Here is a 27009-nt window from a genome sequence, read left to right as displayed (position 1 = left end):
TGCTGGGGAGTTGGACAGCCCGAAAGGCATGACCAAATATTCAAAGTGCCCCCTGGGGGTGTTAAACGCAGTTTTCCATTCATCCCCCTCCCTGATGCGAACCAAATGATAAGCGTTACGTAAATCCAGTTTTGTGAAGATGGACGCTCCCTGCAACCTCTCGAAGGCTGAAGACATCAACGGCAAAGGATAAGTATTCTTTACCGTGATGTTATTCAGCCCTCGGTAATCAATACAAGGTCGCAGAGAACCGTCCTTCTTCCCCACAAAAAAGAACCCCGCCCCCGCTGGAGAAGAGGAAGGGCGAATGAACTTGGTTGCTAGAGAATCAGAAATATATTTCTCCATAGCCTCCCTTTCTGGAATAGAAAGTGAATATAACTTGCCTTTAGGCGGAGACTTACCTGGCAGTAAATCTATAGCACAGTCATAGGGACGATGCGGAGGGAGAGAAGCAGCACGAGACTTACTGAACCCCTCCTTCAGGTCCAGGTACTCCGCGGGCACGTTAGACAGATCCCCTGCTTCCTCCTGAAACACAGAAACAGGCACAGACGAACAGGCAGACACGAGACAAGACTTATGACATTCCTTGCTCCACTCCAGTACTGATCTATGGTGCCAGTCCACTCGGGGGTTGTGACGGATGAGCCAGGGGTGTCCGAGGACGACGGGTGCAAGGGGTGAGTCCATGATGAAGAATGAAATAGTCTCAGAATGGTTGCCGGAAGTGGTGAGGGTGATGTCTTCAGTGCAAAGGGAAATGGTGGGGAGTTCTTGTCCATTGAGTGCGTGAACGGCAATTCTGTGAGTGAGGGGTCTGAGGGGAATCTGAATTTTCTGTGCAAAAGTGTGGTCCATAAAATTACCTTCAGCCCCAGAGTCCAGAAGTGCATGGCAGTCGTGCTGTTGGACTGACCACCTTAGTCTTACCGGAAGGAGTGTGGAGGTAGATGTAATCGATGATGAGGTCTTCCTAGCGGAGATCCCACCCGATAGTAGCCTCAGTTTTACTATCGGGCTTGGCCTTTTACCGGACAGTTGTATGCGTAATGTCCCGCTCCTCCACAATACAGGCAAAGGCCCTGGGATCTCCGCCTCTCCCTCTCCTCCCGGAAAAGCCGAGCTCGACCCACCTGCATGGGCTCGGGATCGTAGACGGGGCTGACCACGTCCCTGCCGCTGGATCGTGGAGGGTCGGTCCCTGCGAAGGTACGGGTGGACGGGGCTCGGCGCTCGACCCTAGACAGCCGAGCGTCCACCCGCAGAGCCAAGTCGACCAACCCGTTGAGAGTGGTGGGTAGATCCAGGGCGTAGATCTCCCTCTGGACGTGGTCAGCCAACCCATGCAGGAACATATCCCACTGCGCCTCCTCGTTCCAGCCGCACTCCGCCGCCAGGGTCCGAAATTCAATAGAGTAGTCCGAAACCGACCTTTCTCCCTGCTGTAGTTCCGCCAGTCTTCGGGCTGCCTCTCTCCCAGAGACAGCCCTGTCGAAAACTTTCCTCATTTCGGCGGCGAGGGTCTGGAACGAGGCGCAGCATGGGTGTTGGTTCTCCCACACCGCCGTTCCCCAAAGCGCAGCCTTCCCCGTCAGCAGAGTGAGAACGAACGCCACCTTCGCTTGTTCCGTGTTGAACGTGCGGGGCTGTAAAGCGAAATGCATCGTACAGCGGGTCAAAAATGCTCTGCAAAAGGTAGTCTCACCGGCATAATGCTCTGGCACTGGAAGACGGGGCTCTGGCTGGGAGGGTCCTTCTGGTGGTATGGGAGGAACGGTCGGTGTGGGCGGCGCAGTGGGACCCTGTAGGCGTTGGATCTGCTGGGTGAGCTCGGACACCTGTGTCACCAAGGCCTGTACTGCGCGTCCCGTGTCGCCGATCTCTCGCTGCTGCGAATCCATCCTCCTGATGCTATGGTGAATGAATTCCTCCATCGATCTCTGTGATGCACTCGCTGCTTCTCTTTCCTGGTCAGATCGTTCTGTCATCATGTAATAATAGACGAGAAGCAAATGCAAGTAAACAGTAGATTTAATAAGGATGATGATGATGATGATGCAGTACAGGCAGATGTAGAACGGGTGACACAGGGACTTCGGTGGTCAGGATCCGGTGGTGAAGAGACGATGGTGCGGTGACGGTGAAACAGCAGACGAAATCCAAAGACGAAGACGGAGAACAGGAACTGGAACACAAGGCAGGAACTGGACACTGGAACACCAACACGAACGACATCAAACAACGATCTGACAAGGATGATAGAACAGCGGTAAGTATAAATAGAGTGGTGAGATTGACTGCAGCTGGTGAAGTGAATGAGGATCAGCTGAAGTGGATCAGGTGATGTCATACATTCACGCCCACTACCCACGTGCATTCAAACCACAACATAAACACGAGACGAGAAGGAACAGAGAATGTGTCTACCGTGACAATTTCAAAAAGAGGTTTGGTAGGTTTTACATATTCGTCATTTTTCTAAAAAAATTGTTGTAATCAAAACAAAGGCATGTAACAAATATGAAAATGTGCAATGATATTCATATGCTAATCAATGAAATCACTTGTTGCAATCACTGATCCGATGCAGTTAAATTAATATATTTAGGTGTTGCTTAAGTGTGTGAATACTTTTGGCCACTGTGTGTTTGTGGTTTCTGACCTGTCTCTTTTTTTCTCTCTCTTTAACGCTGTCAGACGGCAGACAGTGACGAGCACCCCCTGCTGGATAGAACTGCACCTGAACGGTCCTCTGCAGTGGCTGGACAAAGTGCTCACTCAGATGGGCTCTCCCTCCATCCGCTGCTCGAGTGTGTCATAGGAAAAACGCTCCATATACAAACCACCAGATCTGGGAAAAAAGTTCCTTCAGGAGCTGAAGGCTGAAGACCTTCATACCTGCCAACTAAATGTTTTCCACAGACTCGGTAGCACTTTCACACGTGTTTGTCTCATATTGGAGGAGTGTATTACAGTATGTGTATATACTCATTTTTATGTTATTGGTAGCCATTTTTATTGCCATTATTGATATAAAATATTGCCATTTATGACATATTTTGTTATATACTGTTGCATGTGTATTTAAGATCTATCTTCTGTTGTGTCCGTAATGATGCTGTTATATTAGGTACATTTTTACCATAACAGATGTTTTTTTTTTTTAAGAGACATGAAAAAAGTGCTTTTTTATAAAGTGAAGATGTCATGTTTTTAAAATATCAGATAAACTGTATTTTAGATTTTTATGGTTTGATCAAACTGAAACTTGGCCCATGTCATAATGTTATGTAGTACATATCAAGAGGTTTTGACCTGCCTAACGAGAAAGAAACAGGATGTCTTTGACTAAGCGGTGTCTTCAGACATTGAAAACTCAAATTAATATTGTTTTTCAGGTTTCCCCAAACCATCACATTTCCATATCCTGTTTTGTCTTAGCCAGTGAAATGTGCTAGAGAGCACTTTAAAAAAAAACATACATTAGCTCTTCACCTTTTTAAAATTCCCTTAACAGATACTATATAACTATATAACAAACTTCATATGTGTACATAACAGTTTATGCAACACGTGTGAAAGTGTTATCTCAGCTTCACAATATCTAAGTTTGTTGAAATGTTAGGGGATTTTGTCATTGTACAGGTCCTGAAAGCCTGATATTACTCCTACAGCAGATTTCCAGTTGTAGTTTTGTTAATCTCTTATCACGGACCTATGCTAAGCGCGCGCGCATGTGTGTGTGTGTGTAGGTTACATGAGGGTGTTTTACCTGTTCCAGCCATCCTCTGTGAGTATTTTGTAGTGTCTGGTCTGGTGTTGAGTTCAACTTTATCTGCAGCGAACCAGCTGTCTGTTCTGTGTGAATGAATGTGAATTATTATTCTTGAGTTTTATAGGATTCACCACTCACAACTCCATGTGTTGTGCCATGCTTTCATTTGTTATTCTTTAGTAAGTGGGTGAGGAGCTGTTCAAGGTCTGGTGAGGTCTCTCAGTTGTCCGCTTCGGAAAATAAATTTCCTCTTCATGTTGTGGTAGTTTTTGAAAACTGGGCATTACATAATTTCGAGCACTATGTAGTTAATTCTTCATATCTCACAGTGTTAGTTGTGTCTGTATACATCTGTGGATATACACACTTACCTGTGAGTCATTGTGTTCTCACATCTAGAAATGAAACTGAGTGAGTGTGCCTTCGCATCAACTTTCACAACAGAGTTTGTAAATAGTATATTGGAGACTTCTTCGCAGGCATTCATCCATATTGAGTAAGGGGGGTTGTCCAGTGTTGGACCACTCAGGGTTGTGATCCGTTCTCAGCTGAACTTGTAAATATGTCTGATAAATTGATTATGCATGCCTATTTTCTGAAAATCATGCCATTTGTACTGTAGACTCTATTTTGCTACCAAATATTTTTTCAGAAGTGGGATGGGAAGTAAATGCTCTTACCTCTGTGTTTGTAACCGTAGAAAGGGGGGGCTGTACGGCAGGCAGGTTTTTGTGAGGTTGTATTTTTATATACGTCAGATACTCATAGGATTTGAAGAAGGGAAATGGGCAATGGGCTTTGAGAAAGCCCGATCATGCTCAGTACTTTCAATTAGCATCAGGTCAGTGTGAGACGCTTGCATTGACGAGCTCTTTGCAGGCTTTTTGAAATCTCTGGTCTCCCAATGTGTTATAAAGGAATCATGGAGGAAAGTTGCATTTAGGTGCATCATGTACTTCACAGATAGGGGAAAAGATGTGTAACATCTGTTTGCTTCAATGTTCATAAGGACTGTTGTGTGATTTAAATGCGCTAAGACTTTACTTTGATAAAGTCAGTGTGTTGTATGACTTGGATTCTTTGAAATGTATTTAAAATCTCTTGATGGCATCCAGAAAGACAAAATAGAAGGTACTTGTATTATTCAGGAAATGATTTCTTGTCCATAAGCAAACATTAACTGTTTTCTTTGATATGAAGAAAATCAAATCTCATTTTCTCAACAAATTGTTGAACATATTTTAAGTAATGTGCATTTATTGTGCTTGTGTTAAACTTTCACATTCAGTGACGTTGTGACTTAGTGGTGATTGTTGTGCTTGACATGTTCTCTGTATAAGTATATAATCTTTATTATTTCTCTCAATCTTTAAAGTTTGTCTGGAGAAAAAAATAATTTTTTGTTATTGTTGTACTTTTAATAAATGTGTAAATGAAAAAACGTCTCATCTGATTGGTAAGGCCAAACATGTCTTTACAAACATTCTCCTCTACATTCCAGTCAAGTTCTGCTTATTTTTTTTTTATCATGATATACGGCATACATAAATCATTTTAGGTAAATGCTGCTATGCAGTATCTAAAAAATCACCAGGGCCTGATTGTGTGGAACATTTGTAGTTGAAATTAGCAGCTGATATTATTTCGACCCGTTTAACTTATCTTTTTAATCTTTCACTAGATACTGGTGTCATCCCGGAAATTTGTAAATCAGCTTTTGTTGTTACCTTATTAAAAGGTGGAGATCATGTTATAGGCTAATCTCAAAGCTTGGTGTCCTAGCAAAAATTTTAGAAAGTTTTATTAGGGACCAGTTGACCTGTTACTTGAATGTAAACAAAGTTCTATCTACTAATAAATCATTGTTTCGTAAAAAAAAAAAAAAAACATTACCACAACAGCCGTTCTGAAAGTTTTAAATTATATTGTGGAATCAGTGGATATCCGACTTATGTTGTTTTGAAGCTCGAAAAAGGTTTTGGACAATAATACTCCTCTCCAGACTTTATGAGGTAATGTGATTGACTTAGTAAAAGAGTATAAATATATTGGCATCATTGTTGATGATACATTTATCTTTTGGCTCTCACATCACTCAATTAAATAAAAAAAAAGCTTGGGTTTTATTTTAGAAACAAGTTTTTTTTCTTCATTTATTGTAAGAAAGAGTTTACTTGCCTGTACTTGATTACGCTGATTTGGTGTATCAATTTGCTCCTTCTCATCTCTCTTCTTTGAATGCCGTTTATCATAGCGCTTTAAGATGTATATCAGATTGTAAACTTTTAACTCATCATTGCACTTTGTATAACAGAATAGTCTGGCCCTCTCTGTCCATAAGAAGGAAAATGCACTGTTACCTAAATATTTATAAAACTATTCTGGGGTTGTTGTGTTGGGAAATATTCCCTCCGGTCTCAAAATTGTTATACTCTTTCTGTTCCATTTGTAAGAACTGAACTGGGAAAAGGGGCTTTTATGTACGCAGCTCCATTTGAATGTGCATCTACTCCAAATTAAATTGAAATTACAAACTCTGTGGAACATTTCAAATCTATTATTCGGTCACTTGAAGAAGACTCAATGATGTGCAATTGTTTTTAATTGTTTTCATTTTTTTAATTGTTATTTTGATCTGTAAGTCTGTGATTGCAACTGCTGCCCATTCTTGGCCAGGACACTACTCTGAAAGAGATTTTTAATTAAATAGAGATTATCCGGGTTAAATAAAGGTAAAAACAACAACAAAAGCCCACCTATACCTTATTGATGGATCAGACAGACACCAGACAAGGAGTTTAGCTGCTTAAACTCTCAACCCAGCTCTGCTGCTGAAAAATTAACAGGTTTGAGGGTCACAACCTATTACACTCATGAATGATTCACAGCTTCTCGAATGTGTAGGCCAGTGTGTCAAGGTTTGTTTCAGGTTCATGAGGCAGCTCAGCTGTGTTTGTTCCCTTAGGTTTTTTTCCCCCTCCCAAATTTCAGGTTAGATGCGTACAGTAGTCCGGTGGATTATTTCCTTCGCACTAGCGCTCTCTGTGGGTAAACGAGAGAAACGCATCACCACATCACAAGTGTATGTTGACTGAAGCAGTCACACGGGGAAAGTTTGTTTGCGCTGTAGAATCACCATCACTCGTCGTTTAAATGCCTGATTTTTTTCATTCAACCAAAACACTTCACACCTGGTCTGTTGCGGAATTAACCCTAGATAAGATTCGTTTCTGGGCTTCATCTATAGGCCTAGTTTTATTGTAGTAAACACACTAGCCACGTCAGAATTCACTAGGTATAGCTACTTTTGGAACACTGGATTCCATTTAGAATATTCTTCTTGAAGTAAATGCTTTACTTTTTTCTTTTCTTTTTTGCACGTGTGGGTGTAAACTGATATTTCTGAATATGCGTAGGATACTGCTTTTGAGAACTGAACACTTTACTATCCCATAAGGCCACGGGAGCTAAATAGAGGTCAGACGTCTCTGGACGTCTCTGGGGAAAAAAAGAACAGATAAGGAAGTTTGTTAATTTGTTACATTTATTTCTCGAATACATTATTTTTCACTTTATGACATGTCTTATAGAATATTAATTAGTCATCTGTTAGCCTACTTTCTATAAGGTAAGCTATAAGCCAGCATACATAGCCTAAATATAGGGGAAATGAGGCATTTGTTTTCAACAATACCTAAAAACAATATTTAGTTTGAAAATTAAGAAGGGTGACGATAAAGCTACAATCAGATGACAAAACAACTAACAACAAATTAAGTAGGCCTAATATTAAACATATAAACACTAGTGCAAAAAAAAAACAGTTAAAAGTGCAGGGTAAACTAATTGCATAGGCTATCTAACTACACATCTAATAGCACCAACATAAGATGAATAGCCCAATTAAAGAGACTAAAATGAGGAAGGACCCTATTATAATCATAACATGTAGGTATAATACAGACTGGAAGTCTTTATTATTACTGTATAATGGTGCTTTAGCGTTAGGCCTGCTGGACTGTGTCCAGATTTTGATAAAAGACTTACGAGAGTTGATAAACTGAACAGCATCCTCTCTCTCATCAGGCTGACAGCATCATGATCGTCAGTGACAGCCACTATACCTTTGTCGGTAAACAAATTAATCTTCTTAAAGGTCACACTTTGCTGTAGTGTGTCTGTATCTCTCTCTCCGTCAGATTGTCCCTCCATCAGCATTCCTCTTAGGTAACTCACACCTGATTGCGGCGCTACGCACTGCTGCGTCACAGCTGTCTCCGGACAGAAGAGAAGACAGGGCCGCTCGTCTCCAACTGCCGCGCACTGGAACTCTGCCCAACGGGCGATGCGTATCTGTGTTACTGGCCAGCAGTTCTCCCTTCAAGCCTTCTGTCGGCGACAAAGATATAGCCTACTCTCTGTTTCTCTTTAAAATAAATCTGAATATGAATCACAGGATTCATAAATACATTGAAGTAAATAAAACATAATATAGATACTTAAATCAGATCACAATAAATAAGTAAATGAATAAATCAAGACAGAAACCTTAACCATATGCACAAACATGGTCTAATTATTTACACAACTGCCTCAATGGACTCAAGGACTGGCTCTATGCACGAATGGACTTCTTTATGACAAAATTATCTTTAAATTATTAATAAAATAAATAATCCATTGAAACCAATTATGTTACCAATTACTAAACATGTAAATAACAGTTTGATATGAAAATTAATGGATTTAACTAACCTTAGCAGTAAATGAGAGAGAGGTAGACAATAGTTTGTGGTTGTTTAAAAGATCCTCTTTGTTGTCTGAGGATGCACCACAGTCGTCACGGCAACTCAACCCTCTCCACTGCACCCCTGCAGAGCTGCCCAGTGTAAACTCATTACAATACACCAATCTAATAAATAATAAAACTTATATACATGTAAACAGAAATAAACATATGTATGTAGGTAAAAAGAAGAAAGAAAAAAAAAATATACAAACAATCCAATATCCCTGTGCTGTGGGCCAACTAAATCCAGGGTGGTCACACATATTTACTGTTAAAAGAAAAGAGCTTCGCACACCAAAATTGAGTGGAATTCACAGGACTGACACTAAATTATCTGGTCTTTCAGGTAGATACGAAAGTGAATGAATGTTTGTTTTAAATTGATTGTGATCACACAGACAATAAACACACGAAATCCACATAATTAGTGCTTTGATTTTGTCGACATTTTCTGAAAAAAACAAAACAAAAAAAAAACGTCTCGGGTTATGACTATAACCCTTGTTCCCTGAGAAGGGAACGAGACACTGCGTCGAGAATCGACTCTTTGGGGACGCTCCCTTAGCGTGCGCCTCTGAAGTATGAATGAAACTATTCCAATCCTGATTGGTGTTGCGTCATGACGTAACATGTGACGGCATAACCGGATGCATAAAAGCGACGCCGGCACACACACACACTAGCCTAGCGATGAAGCAAGACGCTCTAAGGCCTCGAGGGGCGTGGCAGGACGACGCAGTGTCTCGTTCCCTTCTCAGGGAACAAGGGTTATAGTCATAACCCGAGACGTTCCCTTTCGAGGGAACTCAACACTGCGTCGAGAATCGACTCTATGGGGAACAAATGCCCACTAGGCCACGCACCGAAGACAGGCCTGCCCAGGAGTGAAACTGATTCAGGCACTCAGCAGGACGAGAGCACACGTGCGCCAGGCGTACTGGGGAGGTGCAGACTATAGAACCTAATAAAAGTGTGTGGGGTAGCCCAACCGGCTGCCTCACAGATCTCCTGGAGGGGTACTCCCGAGAGGAGGGCCCTAGAGGACGCCATGCCTCTAGTAGAATGAGCCCTTATGGCCAGAGGTGAAGGCAAATTGCGCACCTCATAAGCCAAGGCAATAGCCTGCACAATCCAATTACTAATGGTTTGCTTGGATGCCGGGAGCCCTCTCCTAGGTGACCCGAAACACACTAACAATTGGTCAGACCTCCTCCAAGAAGAGGACCTCTCGAGATAAATACTCAAAGCTCTGACGGGGCAGAGCAAATTAAGCTTCTCTTCTTCTGCCGACACATGAGGTAGAGGATGGAAAGCCTGAAGGGTCGTAGACCTAGCCGTATTAGCAGGCACTTTAGGCACATAGCCCGGTCTCGGGTGCAAAAAGGCCTTAACCTTGCCAGGGGCAAACTCCAAGCAAGCTGGTGTCACTGCCAGGGCTTGGAGATCTCCCACCCTCTTAAGAGAGGTGATGGCTAAGAGAAAGACCAATTTGTAGGTAAGATCTTTAGGCGAAGCCGACTGAAGAGGTTCGAAGGGGGCCAGGGATAACCCTTCCAGAACCACTGCCAGGTCCCAGGCAGCAACCCTGGACCTGGTTGTCGGTCTCATCCTCCAAATACCACGGAGAAAACGAATGACCAGCTGGTGCCTCCCCAGAGGCCCATCACTTAATGGCGCATGGAAAGCCGCAAAGGCAGCCACGTACACCTTAAACGTGGAAGGGGAGAGACCCGCAGAGAAACGATCTTGAAGAAACTCCAGAACTGAAGCCACCGGGCAGTTAACTGGGTCTAAATTATGTTCTCTACACCAAGTAACGAAAACATTCCACTTGAGGCCATATAATCTCCTAGTAGACAGAGCCCTAGAGCTAAGTATGGTTTCAACCACCCCGGCTGATAGACCAGCGTTTAGGTACTGAACCCCCTCAGAGGCCAGGCCCACAGTTTCCACAGCTCTGGTTGAGGGTGGAAGATTGTGCCCTCCACCTGAGACAATAGATCCCTCCTCAGAGGAATCTGCCATGGCTGAGCTATCAGGAGCGAAATTATATTTGAAAACCATACCCGGGTCGGCCACATTGGGGCAACCAGAAGTAGACTGATGCCCTCCTGACGGACCCTCTCCAGGACTGCCGGAAGCAGAGCGATCGGGGGAAATGCGTACAGGCGAAGCCTCGGCCAGGCCTGTACCATGGCATCCAACCCCAGTGGGGCTGGATGTGAGAGGGAGAACCAAAGTGGGCAGTGGGACGTCTCTCGAGACGCGAATAAATCCACTTCCATGGGCCCAAACCTCTCCCATATCAACTTCACCACAACTGGATGAAGTCTCCATTCCCCGGGCCTCAGCCCCTGCCTCGACAGGATGTCTGCTCCCTGATTCTGAACCCCCGGAATATACATAGCTCTGATAGACAGTATTTTCCCTTGGGACCAGATAATAACCTGATGAGCCAGTCTGCACAGAGGGCGCGATCTGAGTCCCCCTTGTCGGTTTAGATAAGCTACCACTGATGTATTGTCCGATCGTACTAGGACATGGTAACCCTTGATGTCTGGAAGGAAGCTCCTCAGAGCCCTGAACACAGCCAACATCTCTAGACAATTTATGTGCCAAGTATGATGATGGTCCTGCCACAGACCCCTGGCAAAGCGGCCGCCCATGACCGCGCCCCAGCCAGTGAGGGAGGCGTCTGTCGAAACGGTTTTCCGGCGACATGACGCTCCTAACACTGGCCCTTGGGACAGGAACCAAGGTTTCTTCCATTTTATTAGAGAACGAAGGCATCTGCGCGTTACTCTGATCATACGAAATGGATTCCCCTTGGGGGAAAACCCCTTGGCTTTCAGCCACCACTGAAGGGGCCTCATGTGTAGAAGGCCCAAAGGTATAATGTTGGATGCCGCTGCCATGAGGCCCAGCAGTCTTTGGAATTGCTTTACAGTAGTGGCCTGGCCTAGCTTTAACTTGGACACCATCGCCAGAATGGACTCGATACGCGCCGGAGACAAGCGTGCCTGCATCGTAGTCGAGTTCCACACAACGCCTAGAAACGTTGTAAACTGGGACGGTTCTAACACACTCTTCTTTGTGTTGAGTCTCAACCCCAATTTTTGAATGTGGCCAAGGACGACATCTCGATGCCGAACTGCCATTTCTCGAGACTGGGCCAGAATGAGCCAGTCGTCGATATAATTCAGTATGCGGATGCCCTGAAGTCTCAGTGGAGCAAGTGCTGCATCCATACATTTGGTGAATGTGCGGGGAGAGAGTGCTAGGCCGAACGGAAGAACCCGATATTGGTAAGCTTCGCCCCCGAAAGCGAACCTCAGGAACCTCCTGTGACATCGAAGGATGGACACGTGAAAATAGGCGTCTTTTAGATCTATCGTGACAAACCAGTCCTCGGATCTGATTTGACTCACGATGACAGGAATAGTGAGCATTTTCAACCTGAGCTTCATCAGAGACAGGTTCAAAACCCTGAGATCTAGAATTGGCCTCAACCCCCCATCCTTCTTTGGAACCATAAAGTACCCGCTGTAAAATCCGGACTCCCTGTCTGAATGAGGAACACGTTCTATGGCCTCCTTTAGCAGCAGAGATTGCACTTCTTGTTCCATCACCTGAGCCTGCTCTGGAACCACTGTAGTCTGCACCACCCCAGAAAATTTGGGGGGGCGGTGCCCGAACTGCAGTCTGTACCCTGACTTTATTATATGCAGGACCCATGCTGATATGTTGGGAAGATGATACCATGCCTCTACAAAATCTACTAAGGGAACCAGCCTCTCGAGACTGGCCTCTGGTGTTTTTCGAGCACCCTTCTCGACCCCCTGAAGCGGAAGACCGGCAGGGTGTAGTCGATACGGTTTTCGTGACCATAACTGATGCTCGTTTTTTATTTTTCGAGAAAAACGACCCACAGTGCGTTCGCTGGAATATGATGCGGCCCGAAGCGTCACCGACGGCGGGCAACTCACATCGTTTCCTAGAGGGCTCCGCTGTGAGAACAACCTCGGTTGTTCTACAACGGAGGGGACAGCCCTCAGAGGTCCCATCCCCTTTGGCTAGGACCTCTTTCCTGAAGCCCTCCTAGCCTGAAGCACATCCCTTAAATCGCCCTTCTGGCTGGGGGGCTTCTGCTGGGAGCGTTTCCTCCGTTGCCAAGCTCCCGGACGAGGGGCTCTAGAGGAAACGCTCTCCCTTTGATCTGCCCGGTGTGAGGAGCTGGTTGATGGCTGGGGCTGATGTTCTTGCCCCACCCTACTCGATTTGGACTTCGATTTTCGGGGGAGGAACTGCTGGAACGCCGCAGATTGCTTCTTCGCCTCCTGAAACCTGTCGACGACCGATGTAACGGCGTCGCCGAACAGGCCAGAAGGCGAAAGCGGCGCATCCAGCAGAACAGATTTATCTTTCTCCTTTAGACCAAATAAATTGAGCCACAGATGCCTCTCCGTGGCCACCATAGCTGCCATAGAGCGGCCAATAGCGCGGGCCGTCTCTTTAGTGGCCCGGAGAGACAAATCTGTGGCTTTGCGCAACTCTGAAATATCTTCAGGAGTTGGCCCCTCCCCCTCGTCCAAATCTTTCAGGAGATCGGCCTGGTATGCCTGCAAGATAGCCATAGAGTGCAGACATGAACCAGCCCGACCTGCCGCCATGTAAGCCCTGCCTATTAAAGCAGATGTATCTCTGCAGGGCTTACTAGGCAGCGCAGGGGTTTTAAGGGAAGATGCCGACTCAGGAGATAGATAACCGGCTAGAGCTTCTTCGACTTTAGGCATCTTCCCATAACCCATATCCCGTGCCCCCACAACATTGCTATAATCGACAACAGATGGACGGGAGACACGGGACGAATGCGGTTTATCCCACGATCTCGAGATCTCTTTGTGGAGATCGGGGAAAAACGGCAAACCCCGGCGCTGAGGCTGTGACCTGTGCCGCAGGAAACGCTCGTCTAACTTGCTTACGACTCGCGTTCCCTGCTCATCTTGTGGCCAGCTGATGTTAAGTCTGGCCACGGCACGAGTCACAACCTCCACCAGCTCCTCATAAGCTTGGCCGTGAACTGGCGCGCTCGACTCACGGTCATCCTCGATGCTGATCACCTCTGCCTCCTCAGAAGCAGAGAGCTCAAGCACCGGGACCTGGTCGTGGGCAGAAGAAGCCGCAGCGCGGGCTTCTGCACCACTCACAGGGGCTTCGGGATCTTCAGATGAAGAATGAGAAAGTGCCGCAGCAGTCTCATTCTCATCTGCAAGATCCCGCTGCGAACCACATGATCTGAGTCGTCGCGCCGCCTCAACAGACGCGGGACCAGAACCGCGGGGAACGTGAGCCTGACCGAGCTTATCAAAGCACGCCAGCCGGGAGCGCAGCACCCTCATGGGTAGTGCTTCACAGTGTACGCAGGCAGCTCCCTCGAGAGCTGCCTGGGCGTGCTGCGCTCCCAAACAGTTTACACACAAAACATGCGTGTCCCCATCCGTAATAAAACGAGGACAGGGGTGCACACACATTCTGAACTGCTGGCTGGCCATAATATATATAGGGATAGACAAACAACACCAAATAAGACAGACAGTCGTAACATAGAGCGCTTGCTGAAGAGCGAAAAGCTAGTGTGTGTGTGTGCCGGCATCGCTTTTATGCATCCGGTTATGCCGTCACATGTTACGTCATGACCCAACACCAATCAGGATTGGAATAGTTTCATTCATACTTCAGAGGCGCACGCTAAGGGAGCGTCCCCAAAGAGTCGATTCTCGACGCAGTGTTGAGTTCCCTCGAAAGGGAACTCAGGGTTCTCTTTGGTGCATTTTATTGCGAATTGGTGGTTACAGTTTTTTAAGTTGTTAATTTCAAAACAACTCATTTAATGCATTTCACAGCGCAACACAGGCCCTTTTCACACCTCAATGTTCATGTAGGGAAGTTTCAATTGGAGTGTTATTATATTGGGTGGAATAATTAATGATTTTCATCTCCATTGTTTCGATGTTCATCACCAACAGCTCATTTAAACAGACCTGGCCAACCATTTCAGGGATGACAAATTAAAGATTATTTTATGTTTTCTAAATTAATGTAAGGACACATTTTATGGCATTTTATTGGAGTATGCCTACCTAAGCCATTCACACGGCCTACTATTGTATAAATACAATATAGTCAGCATTATTAAAAATTGCATCAGGCCAAGGAAAAGTTAGCCAGAAGCTTACATTATGCTTTGCTTACATGTGCATATTCAGTCCAATCAGGTTTAAAATCAAGAGTTTTAATAGTCAGAACCCGACTGACTTAAATATCTTAAATGTGTAGTTATATCATGCTAGTATTGGTCAACTGATTTGTATGCAGTGTAAATAATTACTATAAAATATTTAAGACTGAAATGTCACTGCTGAAAATGTGTTGAAATATAAATTGGAGATTGCAGAAAGAAAGCCAAAAAAACCACTAATGTTATAAAGAAAACTATAAAGCTTAAAAACTGGGCTTGAACTTCAGTAACCTGAACACGTGCATGCCTCTGTTATACTGTTATAAGCTATAAAACAGTTTAAAATGTGTTTATTGTAAAGTTAAACTAAGTTTGACCAACTTATCCATTGACAAGTATGCCATGTGACGTCACGTCACATGGACTGTGGAAAAGGCCTATTGACTATGCTTGTGAAAGCAATCCCCTCCCTGTTGCACAGACTGCAAATCTAACAGTTTTAGTTTTAGTCCAGCAGCTGCCAAGCTCCTGATTAATGACTGCTCAATCCCTGCCCAATGAAGAGTAGCCATTTGAGTGGGACAGAAATCAAGACAGCGACCCATTACTAATAACATTCTACTCCAGCAATCTATTGAGCGCTCAGACCACTAGTGGTTATTGTACTGGTTGATGGCTGTGAGAACCAAATGTGAGACAGGGCAGCAGGTTAATAATCTAACCTTTCAGTCTGACCATTCATGTGCACTGTGTACACTTACCTTGGTCATTTACTGCAGTACTATTTGATTGTAGTAGCACTGAATTCTTGATCTTGTTTACGTCTTGTCTCAAGACCAAATGATATCACTATCAAGGTCTTGCAGTGACCTGTGGTCTTTGACTCTTTAGATTCTCATGGCATTTTTATTATTTAAGAATGCGTCAGGTTATCCAATACCTTATATAGCTACTATTAAAAAACTTGTATTGCTCATTACATATGATAATAGGTCTCTTAAATGTTTCTTGATTGTTTTGGCCAATCATTGCCATTATATTTGAATGCATAATTGCTATCAATCTATAAACTGTGCAGGATACTGCACAAATGCCTGCACACTAAGCTATGTGAAGTACTGAACAGACCTTAGTTCTTATATATATACCAGCTGAGCTGACATTATTATGTACTGGATATTATTACCTAGCTTTATACAGAAACAAATCTCCAATGCTGGATTTAATATATATTTTTAAATATTTTTAAAAGTATTGTTTTAGTTTTTCAGCTTAAATTGATATTCCACCCCAAAATCATAGTTTTCTCATAATACATAATACCCTCATGCCTCAAGAAAAAGACTCACAGATATGGATTTTTTTTTTCTAAAAATCTTTCTTTGTGTTCATCTGAAGAAAGAAAGTCATATCTGGGACGGCATGAGGGTGAGTAAATGATGAGAGAAGTTTCATTTTTGGGTGGAGAATCCCTTTAAGATTGTTGGCATTGGATTGATCGATTAATGGTAGATCCAGTCAGGGATACTGTAGGGTCTAATCTCAGGGCTGGTTTCAGTTTTTAGTGTCTTTGTTCAGGTCATGGTAATGTGCAGACTTAATGTAGACAGATGGATTTCAATCAAAGCAACAGTTGTCGATGTGGAGAGAAACACAAAATAATTTCTTCACTGTTATTAACTTACCAAATGTTGACAGCAAAGTCTCAAGCCAATTTGTTCATTCCAAATTTGTGTGTATCTCTCTGTCAAAGCAGTTTAGCTGCAGGGAGGAGAGGAGCAGCATCTGGATACTAATGAAGCACTGAGGAGCTTGTGCTGTTCTAGTTGTGCTGTCATGTCATGTTGTCCTCTTGTCAGAATCACAGATGTTTTTAGGTTCTAGTGTTCAAAAAGAAGTAAAACAGATTTGGTGTCATTTAATTTAATTAATGTTATTGATCGGTCTAATTTTGATTTTAATTCCATTTTAAAATTTTGATTGGTTATGTTGTGCAATAACAAAAGATTTTTAATAACAGGTGGATCTCTGGATTTTAGAGAAACGTTTTAACGTGAAGTAAAACAGTTTATTGGGAGAAATAAATCAGATTTAATTGCAACTTTTATCTCATTCTCACTCTCTTTTGTTCTCTTTTCCTCTCACTCTCTCCTCACATTTTCATATTTAATATCTCAGCCTGTTATATTAAAACTGTCTCAAACTTTTATTTTATTTTATTATTATTAAAACGTTAAAACTGGCTTAAACATTTTATTTATTATTTATTTCCTATTTGTCAAATGCCTTTTATGTGTATATTTTATATTTTTACCCCATCCCAGACCAGTCTCATGATTATGGTTGTGTGTTTCCCTGTCTTGTGTTTAAGGACTTTTATGTTTTATGAAAGTGTTTTTCTGTTCCCATTGTTTCTGTGTTCACTTCCTGTATTTAGTTCCTGTTTGCTTTGTGCCTTTTTAGTTTCCACAGTTTCCCTCATTTGTTACTGTAGAAAGTTTCATTCAATAGATGAAGGAAGAAGACGGGGTTGGCTTGTTTGAGACTTGTGATTTTATTTCTATGTAACAGTAGATCACAAAATAACACAAATCCACGCTGTGGCGCTTCTCAAAACACAATCAAAAATAACTCTTCCCATCAGCACTCCTCAGAGCTTTAAAACAGTCCAAATCTTCCCACTGGCTTTAGCTCACGAGTCTCAGGCAGTCCTTCTCTCCTGCTTCACTTTTCCTAGGTGGCTTTTATCCGGTCTCTTCATGCCAATTACTGAAACAAGACACAGGTGTTTGTCATTTGCACTTGACCCACTTACTTCGCTCGTCTCCTTTCTCTCTCCCGTCACAGACCTCACTGAACCACGCCCCCCTTGCCACAAACCCCCACCCGCCCGACTTGTTTGCGGCTAATGTACAGCACCAGCTGTTCCTCGCCCTCTATCTCCTGAGACAGGACTGCTCCAAGCCCCCTGTCCGATGCGTCAGTCTGTAAAAAGAAGGGGAGAGAAAAGTCAGGAGAATGTTAGAGCGGGCCACCATATAGAGCACCTTTTACTTGAGTGAAAGCCAACTGACACTGCTCCGTCCACTGGACCGGATCTGGTGCTTCCTTTTTAGTGAGATCTGCGGGCTGGCGAGGTCTGAAGTTACAAACCTTCTATAATATCTTGCCAGCCCCAGGAACTGTCTCACCTCCTTTTTGGTCTTGGGTCTTGGGCATGTTGCAACTGCTGCTGTCTTATCAATTTGGGGACGCACATGCCCGTGACCCAAGTCGAAACCCAGATACCTGACCTCCACGCGCCCAACCGCACACTTCTTTGGGTTGGCCATCAGCCCAGCCAGTCTCAACGCTCTCATGACAGCGCGCACATGCTCCATATCACGCATAGGTAGCATGCGGCCAGAGAATTCGGTCCATGAGGCGCTGAAATGTGGCCGGAGCCCCAAACAACACGAAAGGAAGCGTTACCAATTTGTGTAATCCAAACAGTGTTTTCGTAAAGGCTGTCTTTTCTTTGGATAGATGCGATAAGGGGATCTGCCAGTAACCTTTAGTTAAATCCAGTGTTGAATAAAAACGAGGGGTGCCTAGCCGATCAAGCAGTTCGTCAACCCGCGGCATTGGATACGTGTCGAATTTCAACACAGCATTAACTTTGCGTAAATCCACACAGAAACTAACCAAGCCGTCGGTTTTAGGTACTTAAACTATGGGGCTGGCCCAATCACTGTTGGATTCTTCTATTACTCCCATCTCGAGCATCGCCTCTAATTCAGTCTGAACCACTTTTATCTTGTGTCCGGGTAACCTATAAGGCCGGCTGCGGTCTCAATATGGTGCTGAATGAGATTTGTTAGACCGGGTAGGGGCGAGAACAAGTCCCCAAATTCTGCTTGCAACCTGGCTACATCAGTGATCTAGGACAGCGACAGATGATCTCCTCCCGGGGCCAGAGTGAGAGATTGATTTTTCGTATTCACTTCTGGCCCGAGATCTTCTTCTGTACCAATTACCGTCGCCACTATCAGTGACTCCGCCTCACGTGCCCCATTCCTATCCGTTCGAATTACCTCATAATTGAGATCCCCAACTCGCTGTGTGACCTCAAAGGGCCCTTGCCACTTCGCAAGTAATTTGGAACTCGATGTAGGGAGCAATACAAGGACTTTATCTCCCAGTGAAAATTCTCTCAGTCTGGTTCCCCTGTTGTTTAACGGGTACTGTCTGTCCTGGGCCTGCAACAAATTCTCACCCAAGAGCCACCCCAATCTGTGGAGTTTTGTTCTCAGGTCCAGGACATACTGAATTTCATTTCGACTTTCTGAAGGTCCCTCCTCCCAAGTTTCCTTCAGGACATCTAGTACCCTGCAGGGCTGATGTCCATAAAGTAGCTTGAAGGGGGAAAACCCTGTGCAGGCTTGTGGGACCTTGCGTATCGCAAACAAGAGGGGTTCCATCCATTTATCCCAATTTTTGGCGTTTTCGTGAACAAACTTACGAATTATGGTCTTTAACGTGCGATTAAATCATTCGACCAGGCCGTCTGTTTGTGGGTGATAAACGCTGGTTCGAATCGATTTAATGCCCAATAATTTATACAGTTTGCGTAACGTACGTGACATAAACGCAGTGCCTTGGTCAGTGAGGATCTCCTTCAGGATCCCCAGTCGGGAGATCAAACGAAACAGTGCGTCCACACACTCTTGGCGGAGATGCTGCGGAGCGCCACCGCTTCGGGGTATCGCGTTTCTTAGTCCACTATCACTAATACAAAGCGATGCCCCCCTGCAGATCGTTCCAATGGCCCGATGAGGTCCATGACAATTCTTTCAAAGGAGACCTGCATATATGGAAGGGGGCACAAAGGTGCTTTTGGGGAGGCCGGCGGATTTACCAGCTGACATTCACGACAAGATGCGCACCATTTGCGTACGTTCTCGTGAATGCCCGGCCAAAAAAAACGAGCCTTGAGACGATTTAATGTTGTTGCTTGTCCCGCCATGGGATTACAATGAGCCGCCTGGAAAAGCATTTCCCGACGTCTTTTTGGTACTAATAACTGGGTTGTATCTTGTTTGGTCTGAGCGTCTTGTGTCACTCGATACAACCGATCTTTTAAAATAGCAAAATATGGATAGGAGAGCGGATGAGCAGGTTGGAGGGGTTGACCGTCGACAGAACAAACCTGTTCAATCGCATGTTTTAATGACTCATCCTGCGACTGCTCCAGGGGAAAGTCATTAGTTAGAATGTGCAGGAGTTTGTTGTCCCCGGCAGCCGGAACTTGATTGCCTTGCTATTGGAAGCCATTGGCTCTGGGACTGGACTCTATGACCAATCCTCTCTCTCTAAAGCTGTAGTCAACATGGCATCGTCGTCGTCCTCCGGCGCGCCAAAAGACACCAATCCGCGTGCTCCTTTAGAGGGGCAGAGGGAGTCTTTGGCATAAGTGACAGGGGGTTCAAGTGAGTGCGATGCATGCGGGAGCTGGGCCGCTGTGAGCTTATCTCCTGAGTAAGCGCCCTCCAGCTGGCGTTGCTTCTTTCTCCACGGCTTGACATGGGCGGAGGAGGGGAAGCATATTCACTGGCATTTTACGATGGCAATACAGAGGTGAAGGGTCTTAAAGCTTATCTCTTCACAGTAGGTGCAATCAGACCCTTCCATCACTGTTCCCGCATGGGCACAACCCAGGCAAAGTACACACGAGTCATGTCCATCAGGAGCTCAATAGGTCTTGCGCAGGATCTGCACTGTTTCAAAGCCATCTCTTTCAAAGTCATCTCGAAGTTCACCGGAACGCAAAAGGGAAATAATCTACTTTGATGAGGTGTTGATTAACGGCGAATACAGGCTCAAGTAGGTGTCAACAGGTGTCATGAAGAAGAAAGATTCTAATGCAGTTACGTCAGTAGCGGTTTATATATATTTTATAACGCTTGAACATCATTTGCAGGCTCAACGCCTACAGTGACATTCAATAGGGCTTCAGTATTCTAGGAGAAAGGGAGATTCCCATTGATCAATGATTGTTTTCTCAGGGAATAACCAGAGATGTTTTTAGTGGTGGTCATCGCCATTTGTTTTAGTGGTGGTCATCGCCATTTGTCTAACATGCCATGTTCTTCACGGAGCAGGTTTTATTCAAAATTAGAGATTGCAAACCAAAACTGGATCAATATAAAGCTTTTAAATTGACCAAGGTTATGTGTGTTATTTTGAACTCTTTGTGGACCTATATAAATCATTTAAATTCAGTTGATTCAAATGCATTGATATAGGCAGATATTTTATTTCAGCTGCATTCCCAAACTCTCGCTGCAGCAGCAGTGTTAATCCCTGCCTTGGAAAATGCATTTAAATTCATGAAATTTTTTTAAACGATCTCTTTATGTCCAGCCAAGAAGTGAATTGCACTGTGTGGCGAGGGGGGCATGGTCTCGCGAAGTCTGTAGCGAGAGACGAGTCAGCGAGCTGTGCGGTGAGTAAGTAGGTCAAGTGCAGATGATGAACACCTGTGTCTGATTGCAGTGATTGGCGTGGAGACCGCATATAAGCTGCCAGGAAGGAGAGAGCAAGAGAGAGAAGCTCCTGGGACTCGCACGCGTCCCGCAGCCGAAACCCGCAATGTATAAACGGATTGGAAAGAGTTTTTGACTGAATGGACTGAGTTATTTATGCAACGGGAAGAGTGGTCGTTTGACTGAACCTTGAGAGCTGGAGACATACAGCGAGAGCTGGTACAGCGGGCAGAGTGTTTTCGTATTCAAGTGCTGAAGTGGTACACTACGGTGAAGGCGCACGAGCGCACCTTCTTTTGTTCTTTTATTGTTCTAAATAAAGTGCGAGTCCCAAGTTCGCCGACCCTGTCTTCTTCTTCCTTCACCCACATACACTGAAATTGACTACACGCTGTCTCTCTCACGAGAAGTTAAACAAACTAACGCTCTCCATCTTTGTTCCGTGTGATTGTCTGTTTGCTGCACATGACACATTAGTATGGAAAGCCGTTAGGACAAATATTTATATATTTATATGGATTTGTCAACTCTAAACCTACTCTGAAACAGGCCCCTGGTGTTGTCCTTTGTTGGATGTTTCGTTGTGGTTCTCAGTTCTGAGGCCTGTTCCAGAAAGCTATTGAACAAACTTTCAAGTAGGTTTAGAGTTTACAAAACCATCCAACCTGTTTTGATCAATTTCAACGGGCAACGCTCGGTATAAACTTTATCTGTCAACTTAAAGGGTTAGTTCACCAAAAATGAAAATAATTACTCGCCCTCATGTCGTTCCAAACCAATAAGTCTTTCGTTCATCTTCGAAATGCAAATGTAGATCTTTTTGATGAAATCTGAGACCTTTCTGCCCTTCCATTGACAGCTACGCAACTGACAATTTGACGCTTTGGAAATTCATAAAGAGATTGTAAAACTAATCAATGAATTGAGCGGTTCAGTCCAAAATTTCTGAAGAGACACTATCGCTTTATAGGTGTCACAGTCAAGCGTTAGTCATCGTCTGCACTACATGTCCCATCATCCTCTCCGGCTCACACCTGCAATCACTCCATCATTACCCGCACCTGCCAGCAATCATCATCGTCATCTCTCACCGTGTTCAGCTGTTATCACCTTGTCTTCATTCTTCATCTGTGTATTTAAGTTCCTCTCTGTTCTGTGTTCACGGTCGGTTATTGTTTGTGTTAAGTTTGTGCGTTGTGGTTTGTCTCGCACGTCTGCTACTATCTTGAATTACCTGGATTGGTTCTAATTCGATCTAATTCGTGACAGAATAAACGACCTAAAAAAAATGTATATGGGCATTTCTCGCACCCATCTAAACTCAACCGACCGTCTACTGACTTTTTTTTAGAACGGCCGCTCTATTGAGGAATGTGTGGGGGAATTTCTAGAGATTTCACACCAGCTCACCTGGACAGAGGACGTCCTAAAAAACGTTTTCGGGCTTGGACTGGACGATCCTCTGTACCAATCGACTTCAGCCGCTAAACCTTGTTCATTTGCACAATACCTAGATCATGTGCTGTTGTTGAACGGTTCAGCCTTCACTGTAGGTGAGGCTGATAATTACACAGCCACACAACCACCATCACAAGCCACCTTCCTCACCACACCGCCTGAATGTCTTCACATCGAATGTCTTCAAATCTTCCATTTATGTCTAAAATACTAGAAAAAGTTGTGTCCGCTCAATTGTGCTCTTTCTTGCAAGAAAATTATATCTATGAAAAATTCCAGTCGGGATTCAGACCGCATCATAGCACAGAAACTGCGCTAGTTAAAATTACAAATGATTTACTTTTAGCTTCTGACCAAGGCTGTATCTCAATACTAGTTCTACTCGATCTTAGCGCTGCTTTCGACACTATAGATAATAAAATACTCTTGGATCGACTACAAAACTACACTGGTGTTCAGGGACAGGCATTAAGCTGGTTTAGATCGTACTTATCAGACCGTTACCATTTTGTCTGTTTAAATGGGGAAAAATCAAAGATAACGTCAGTAGACTATGGAGTGCCGCAACCTCTGCTATTCTCAATATACATGCTGCCACTTGGTAATATTATAAGAAAACATGGAATTAATTTCCACTGTTATGCTGATGACACTCAATTATATATCTCATCACGACCAGATGAAAACACTTACTTATCTAAATTGACAGAGTGTCTAAAGGATATAAAATGCTGGATGACGTGTAATTTCCTGCTATTAAATTCAGATAAAACGGAGGTATTACTTATTGGTCCAAAAAACTACCCACAAAATCCCTTACAATACAACTTTAATTTAGAAGGATGTCCTGTTACTTTATCCACTACAGTAAAAGACCTGGGTGTTATACTAGACCGCAACTTGACTTTCGAAAATCATATTTCATATATTACAAGAACAGCCTTTTTCCACCTTAGAAACATTGCTAAGCTACGTAACATGCTATCTGTTTCTGATGCAGAAAAGTTAGTTCATGCATTCATGACCTCGAGACTAGATTACTGTAATGCTTTATTAGCTGGTTGTCCTGCATCCTCAATAAACAAGCTACAGTTAGTGCAAAATGCAGCCGCTAGAGTTCTTACTAGATCAAGAAAATATGATCATATAACACCTATTTTATCATCTCTACACTGGTTACCTATTAAGTTACGTATCAATTACAAAGTATTCCTACTGACCTATAAAGCCCTAAATGGTTTAGCTCCTGTGTATTTAACAGACCTTCTATCGCCATACAATCCATCGCGCTCTTTAATATCACTAAATTCGAGGCTTCTGGTCATTCCTAGGATATCTAAGTCCACTAAAGGAGGGAGGGCGTTCTCGCATTTAGCTCTTAAACTCTGGAATAGCCTTCCTGATATTGTTCGAGACTCAGACTCGCTGTCCCAGTTTAAAACTAGATTAAAGACGCATCTCTTTAACCAAGCATTCACTTAATGCTTAACCTTTAATACTACTGCTGAATCAGTTTGAATGCATTAACATTATGAACATCAGCTATGCTAATTATTTCCCATCTGCCTTTCTGCTGTTATCTCGGAACGCTAGTCCCGAGGTAAATAGCGTTCGTCAGCTCCAGTTTGTATCCAGCCTCTCACGGAGACTTCAGATGCCCCAACGCCTGTGAAGAGACGACTCGACGCCTGTGAAGAGACGACTCAAAGCCGGCGATATGTTGTGCCATAAATTAATACATGATTAACTAACTGTATTTTTCTATGTACATTTCCGAAATGCACTTTCTGTAAAGCTGCTTTGAGACAATGTGTATTGTGAAAAGCACTATACAAATAAATTTGAAATGAATTGAATTGAACATCGTACCTGCCCAGTCTGAGGATCTTCACGTCATGTCTGACCAGCCTGATCTTCACATCATGCCTGACCAGCCTGATCTTCACGTCATGTCTACCGAACCTGAGTTCCTTCACGTCATGTCTACCGAGCTTGAGCTTCTTCACCTCATGTCTGCCGAGCCTGAGTTCCTTCACATCATGTCTACCAAGCCTGAACTTCTTCACGTCATGTCTGCCTAGCCTGAGTTCCTTCACGTCATGTCAACCGAGGCTGAGCTTCTTCACGTCATGTCTGCTGAGCCTGAGTTCGTACACGTCATGTCTACCAAACATGAGTTTGTTCATGTCATGTCTACCGTGCCTGAGTTTCTTCACTTCATGTCTGCCGAGCCTGAGCTTCACGTCATGCCTGCCGCACCAGAGACTGTTCACGTCATGCCTGCCACGCCAGAAACTGTTCATGTCAGTCCTGCCGCGCCAGAGACTGTTCACGTCATGCCTGCCATGCCAGAAACTGTTCACGTCATGCCTGCCGCGCCAGAGCCTGTTCACGTCATGCCTGCCGCTCCAGAGACTGTTCAAGTCATGCCTTTCGAACCAGAGACTGTTCTCGCCGGGGCAACCGTGCCTGAACCCTCGCCAAAGATGGCCGCTGCCATGCCGCCTGAGTCCTCAGAACCTGTCTCTGAGCCTAAACCTATAGATCCACCCAATACATTTTTTGGGGGGGGGGCATACATCCGCGACCTTTGTGGCCAGACTGAGCTCTCACGGACTAGCCGCAAAGGCCGATCCGCCATGGCCCCCCGAAGGGTCGTCTGCGCCATGCCCATGGCCGCCTGCCAGCTTTCCCCTGGTCTTCCGAGCTGCCGGATACCGTCCTGGAGTCGTCAGTCCCTGTTGACCCTCCAAAACAGAAGGAGATGCCAGTACTGTCACAGTCACGAGTTAATCTTCGTCTGCACTACATGTCCCATCATTCTCCACATGTCTCATCATTCTCACACCTGCACTTACTCCACCATTACCCGCACCTGTCAGCAATCATCATCGTCATCACTCACCGTGTTCAGCTGTTGTCACCTTGTCTTTATTGTTCATCTGTGTATTTAACTTAAGGTTTGTGCATTGCACGCTGTCTCGCATGTTGGCCCCTATCTTGAATTACCTATTAAAAAAACTTGTTACCTTTCCATTATCATCGTCTTCATTGGATCTAAGTCATGACAACAGGATGAATAGATTTCATTTAGGCTTTTATTTACATATAAACATTCATCAATTCACACATCAGTTATGGTAAATGGAAGCTTGCTTGACGTGAGAGAAACAATGAGGTTCATTCTTGTGTGTTACGCAGCAAGTTTGAGCTTCCGCAAGAACCAATGAGGTTTGTTCTCGTGTGTCAAGCAGGTTCTGTTGAGCTATACATATATATTTAAAATGTAATTTCCATCACAAAATGTTATCAAACTAAATAAATAATTTGAAATAAGTTGGGAATAACACTGACAGAATGGCAACAATTACAGAATTCTCCTGGCACAGCCACTGTTAATAGACAAACTTAATAAACTAGAGAGAGTCTAAAAAGTGTTTTTTACTCTTTGTTCTCTTTTGGACTCTTTTAGACTTTCTAGTCTTAAACAAGAGTTTAAGTTCACAGAGCAAAAAGTGCCCATAGTTGAGGAAACACCCAATATAATACAAATATATGGTGCAAACATGTTTGTGTAGCCAAATATGTATTTATTTACTCTTATATATGTGAATTTCTTACGAAAAAAGGGGGAGTGCTAGAGCTTTGTCTCATTTACACATTAATACGTTGTTAATTACACCCATAATGTCTCCCTGCTAGCTACACCATGTTGCTGACTAATTGAATATATGAGTTGAAGATGTTTGAAAGCCTGTAACTGATTTAATTAATGCAGATTTTGCTCTAAGCATTGCCCGTTATAAGATCTCTGTGCGCCGGCGTGTTGAGGTGTGTATGTCTGTGCGTAGCTGTGTTAATCCTCCTGTCAATGATCAGTGTTTGTCTTGATTTCTGGCAGCTGGCATCCAACTGGAAACACATCAGGTCTTCCAGGAGGGCAATTCCCCAGCATCCCTCATTATGGATCTCTCTCTTTTTCTCTCTCTCGCCTGCAGGTCCATCACACAAACACACACGCACACACAGCCATCACATATTTGAGGCAGCCTTCTCGTCTTATTCAAATTGGTCTCGGCAGGAAAATGGGTTCATGATGATGGGGGTAATAACAGTGTGGAAAAGAGAGCGTCTTCAGCTTCAAACACCATTTAATTTGGAGATTAAGCTAATAAAAAGCCATTAAGGCCAATGCCTTGCTGTTGTAGCAGGCCGTAGTGAT

General features: G+C 44.1%; 1 protein-coding gene across 2 annotated transcripts in view; it reads left to right on the top strand.

Moving 5' to 3' along the window:
* Positions 1-5005, top strand: part of smad3a (SMAD family member 3a) — a 51673-nt gene extending 46668 nt beyond the window's left edge. For both annotated transcript variants that reach the window (XM_077228754.1, XM_077228753.1), the window contains exon 9: positions 2701-5005. In XM_077228754.1, the coding sequence (XP_077084869.1) occupies positions 2701-2824 (124 nt within the window). In that variant the 3' untranslated portion in view covers positions 2825-5005. The remainder of the gene's footprint in view (positions 1-2700) is intronic.
* The last annotated feature ends 22004 nt before the right edge of the window (positions 5006-27009 follow it).

Source organism: Siphateles boraxobius, unplaced genomic scaffold (genome assembly GCF_051911475.1).
Source record: "Siphateles boraxobius isolate OS27281-9 unplaced genomic scaffold, OSU_SipBor_1 130, whole genome shotgun sequence".
In the NCBI taxonomy this organism is placed as follows: domain Eukaryota; kingdom Metazoa; phylum Chordata; class Actinopteri; order Cypriniformes; family Leuciscidae; genus Siphateles; species Siphateles boraxobius.
Note: the sequence above shows the minus strand (reverse complement) of the source record. Positions and strands in the feature narration are given on the sequence as shown.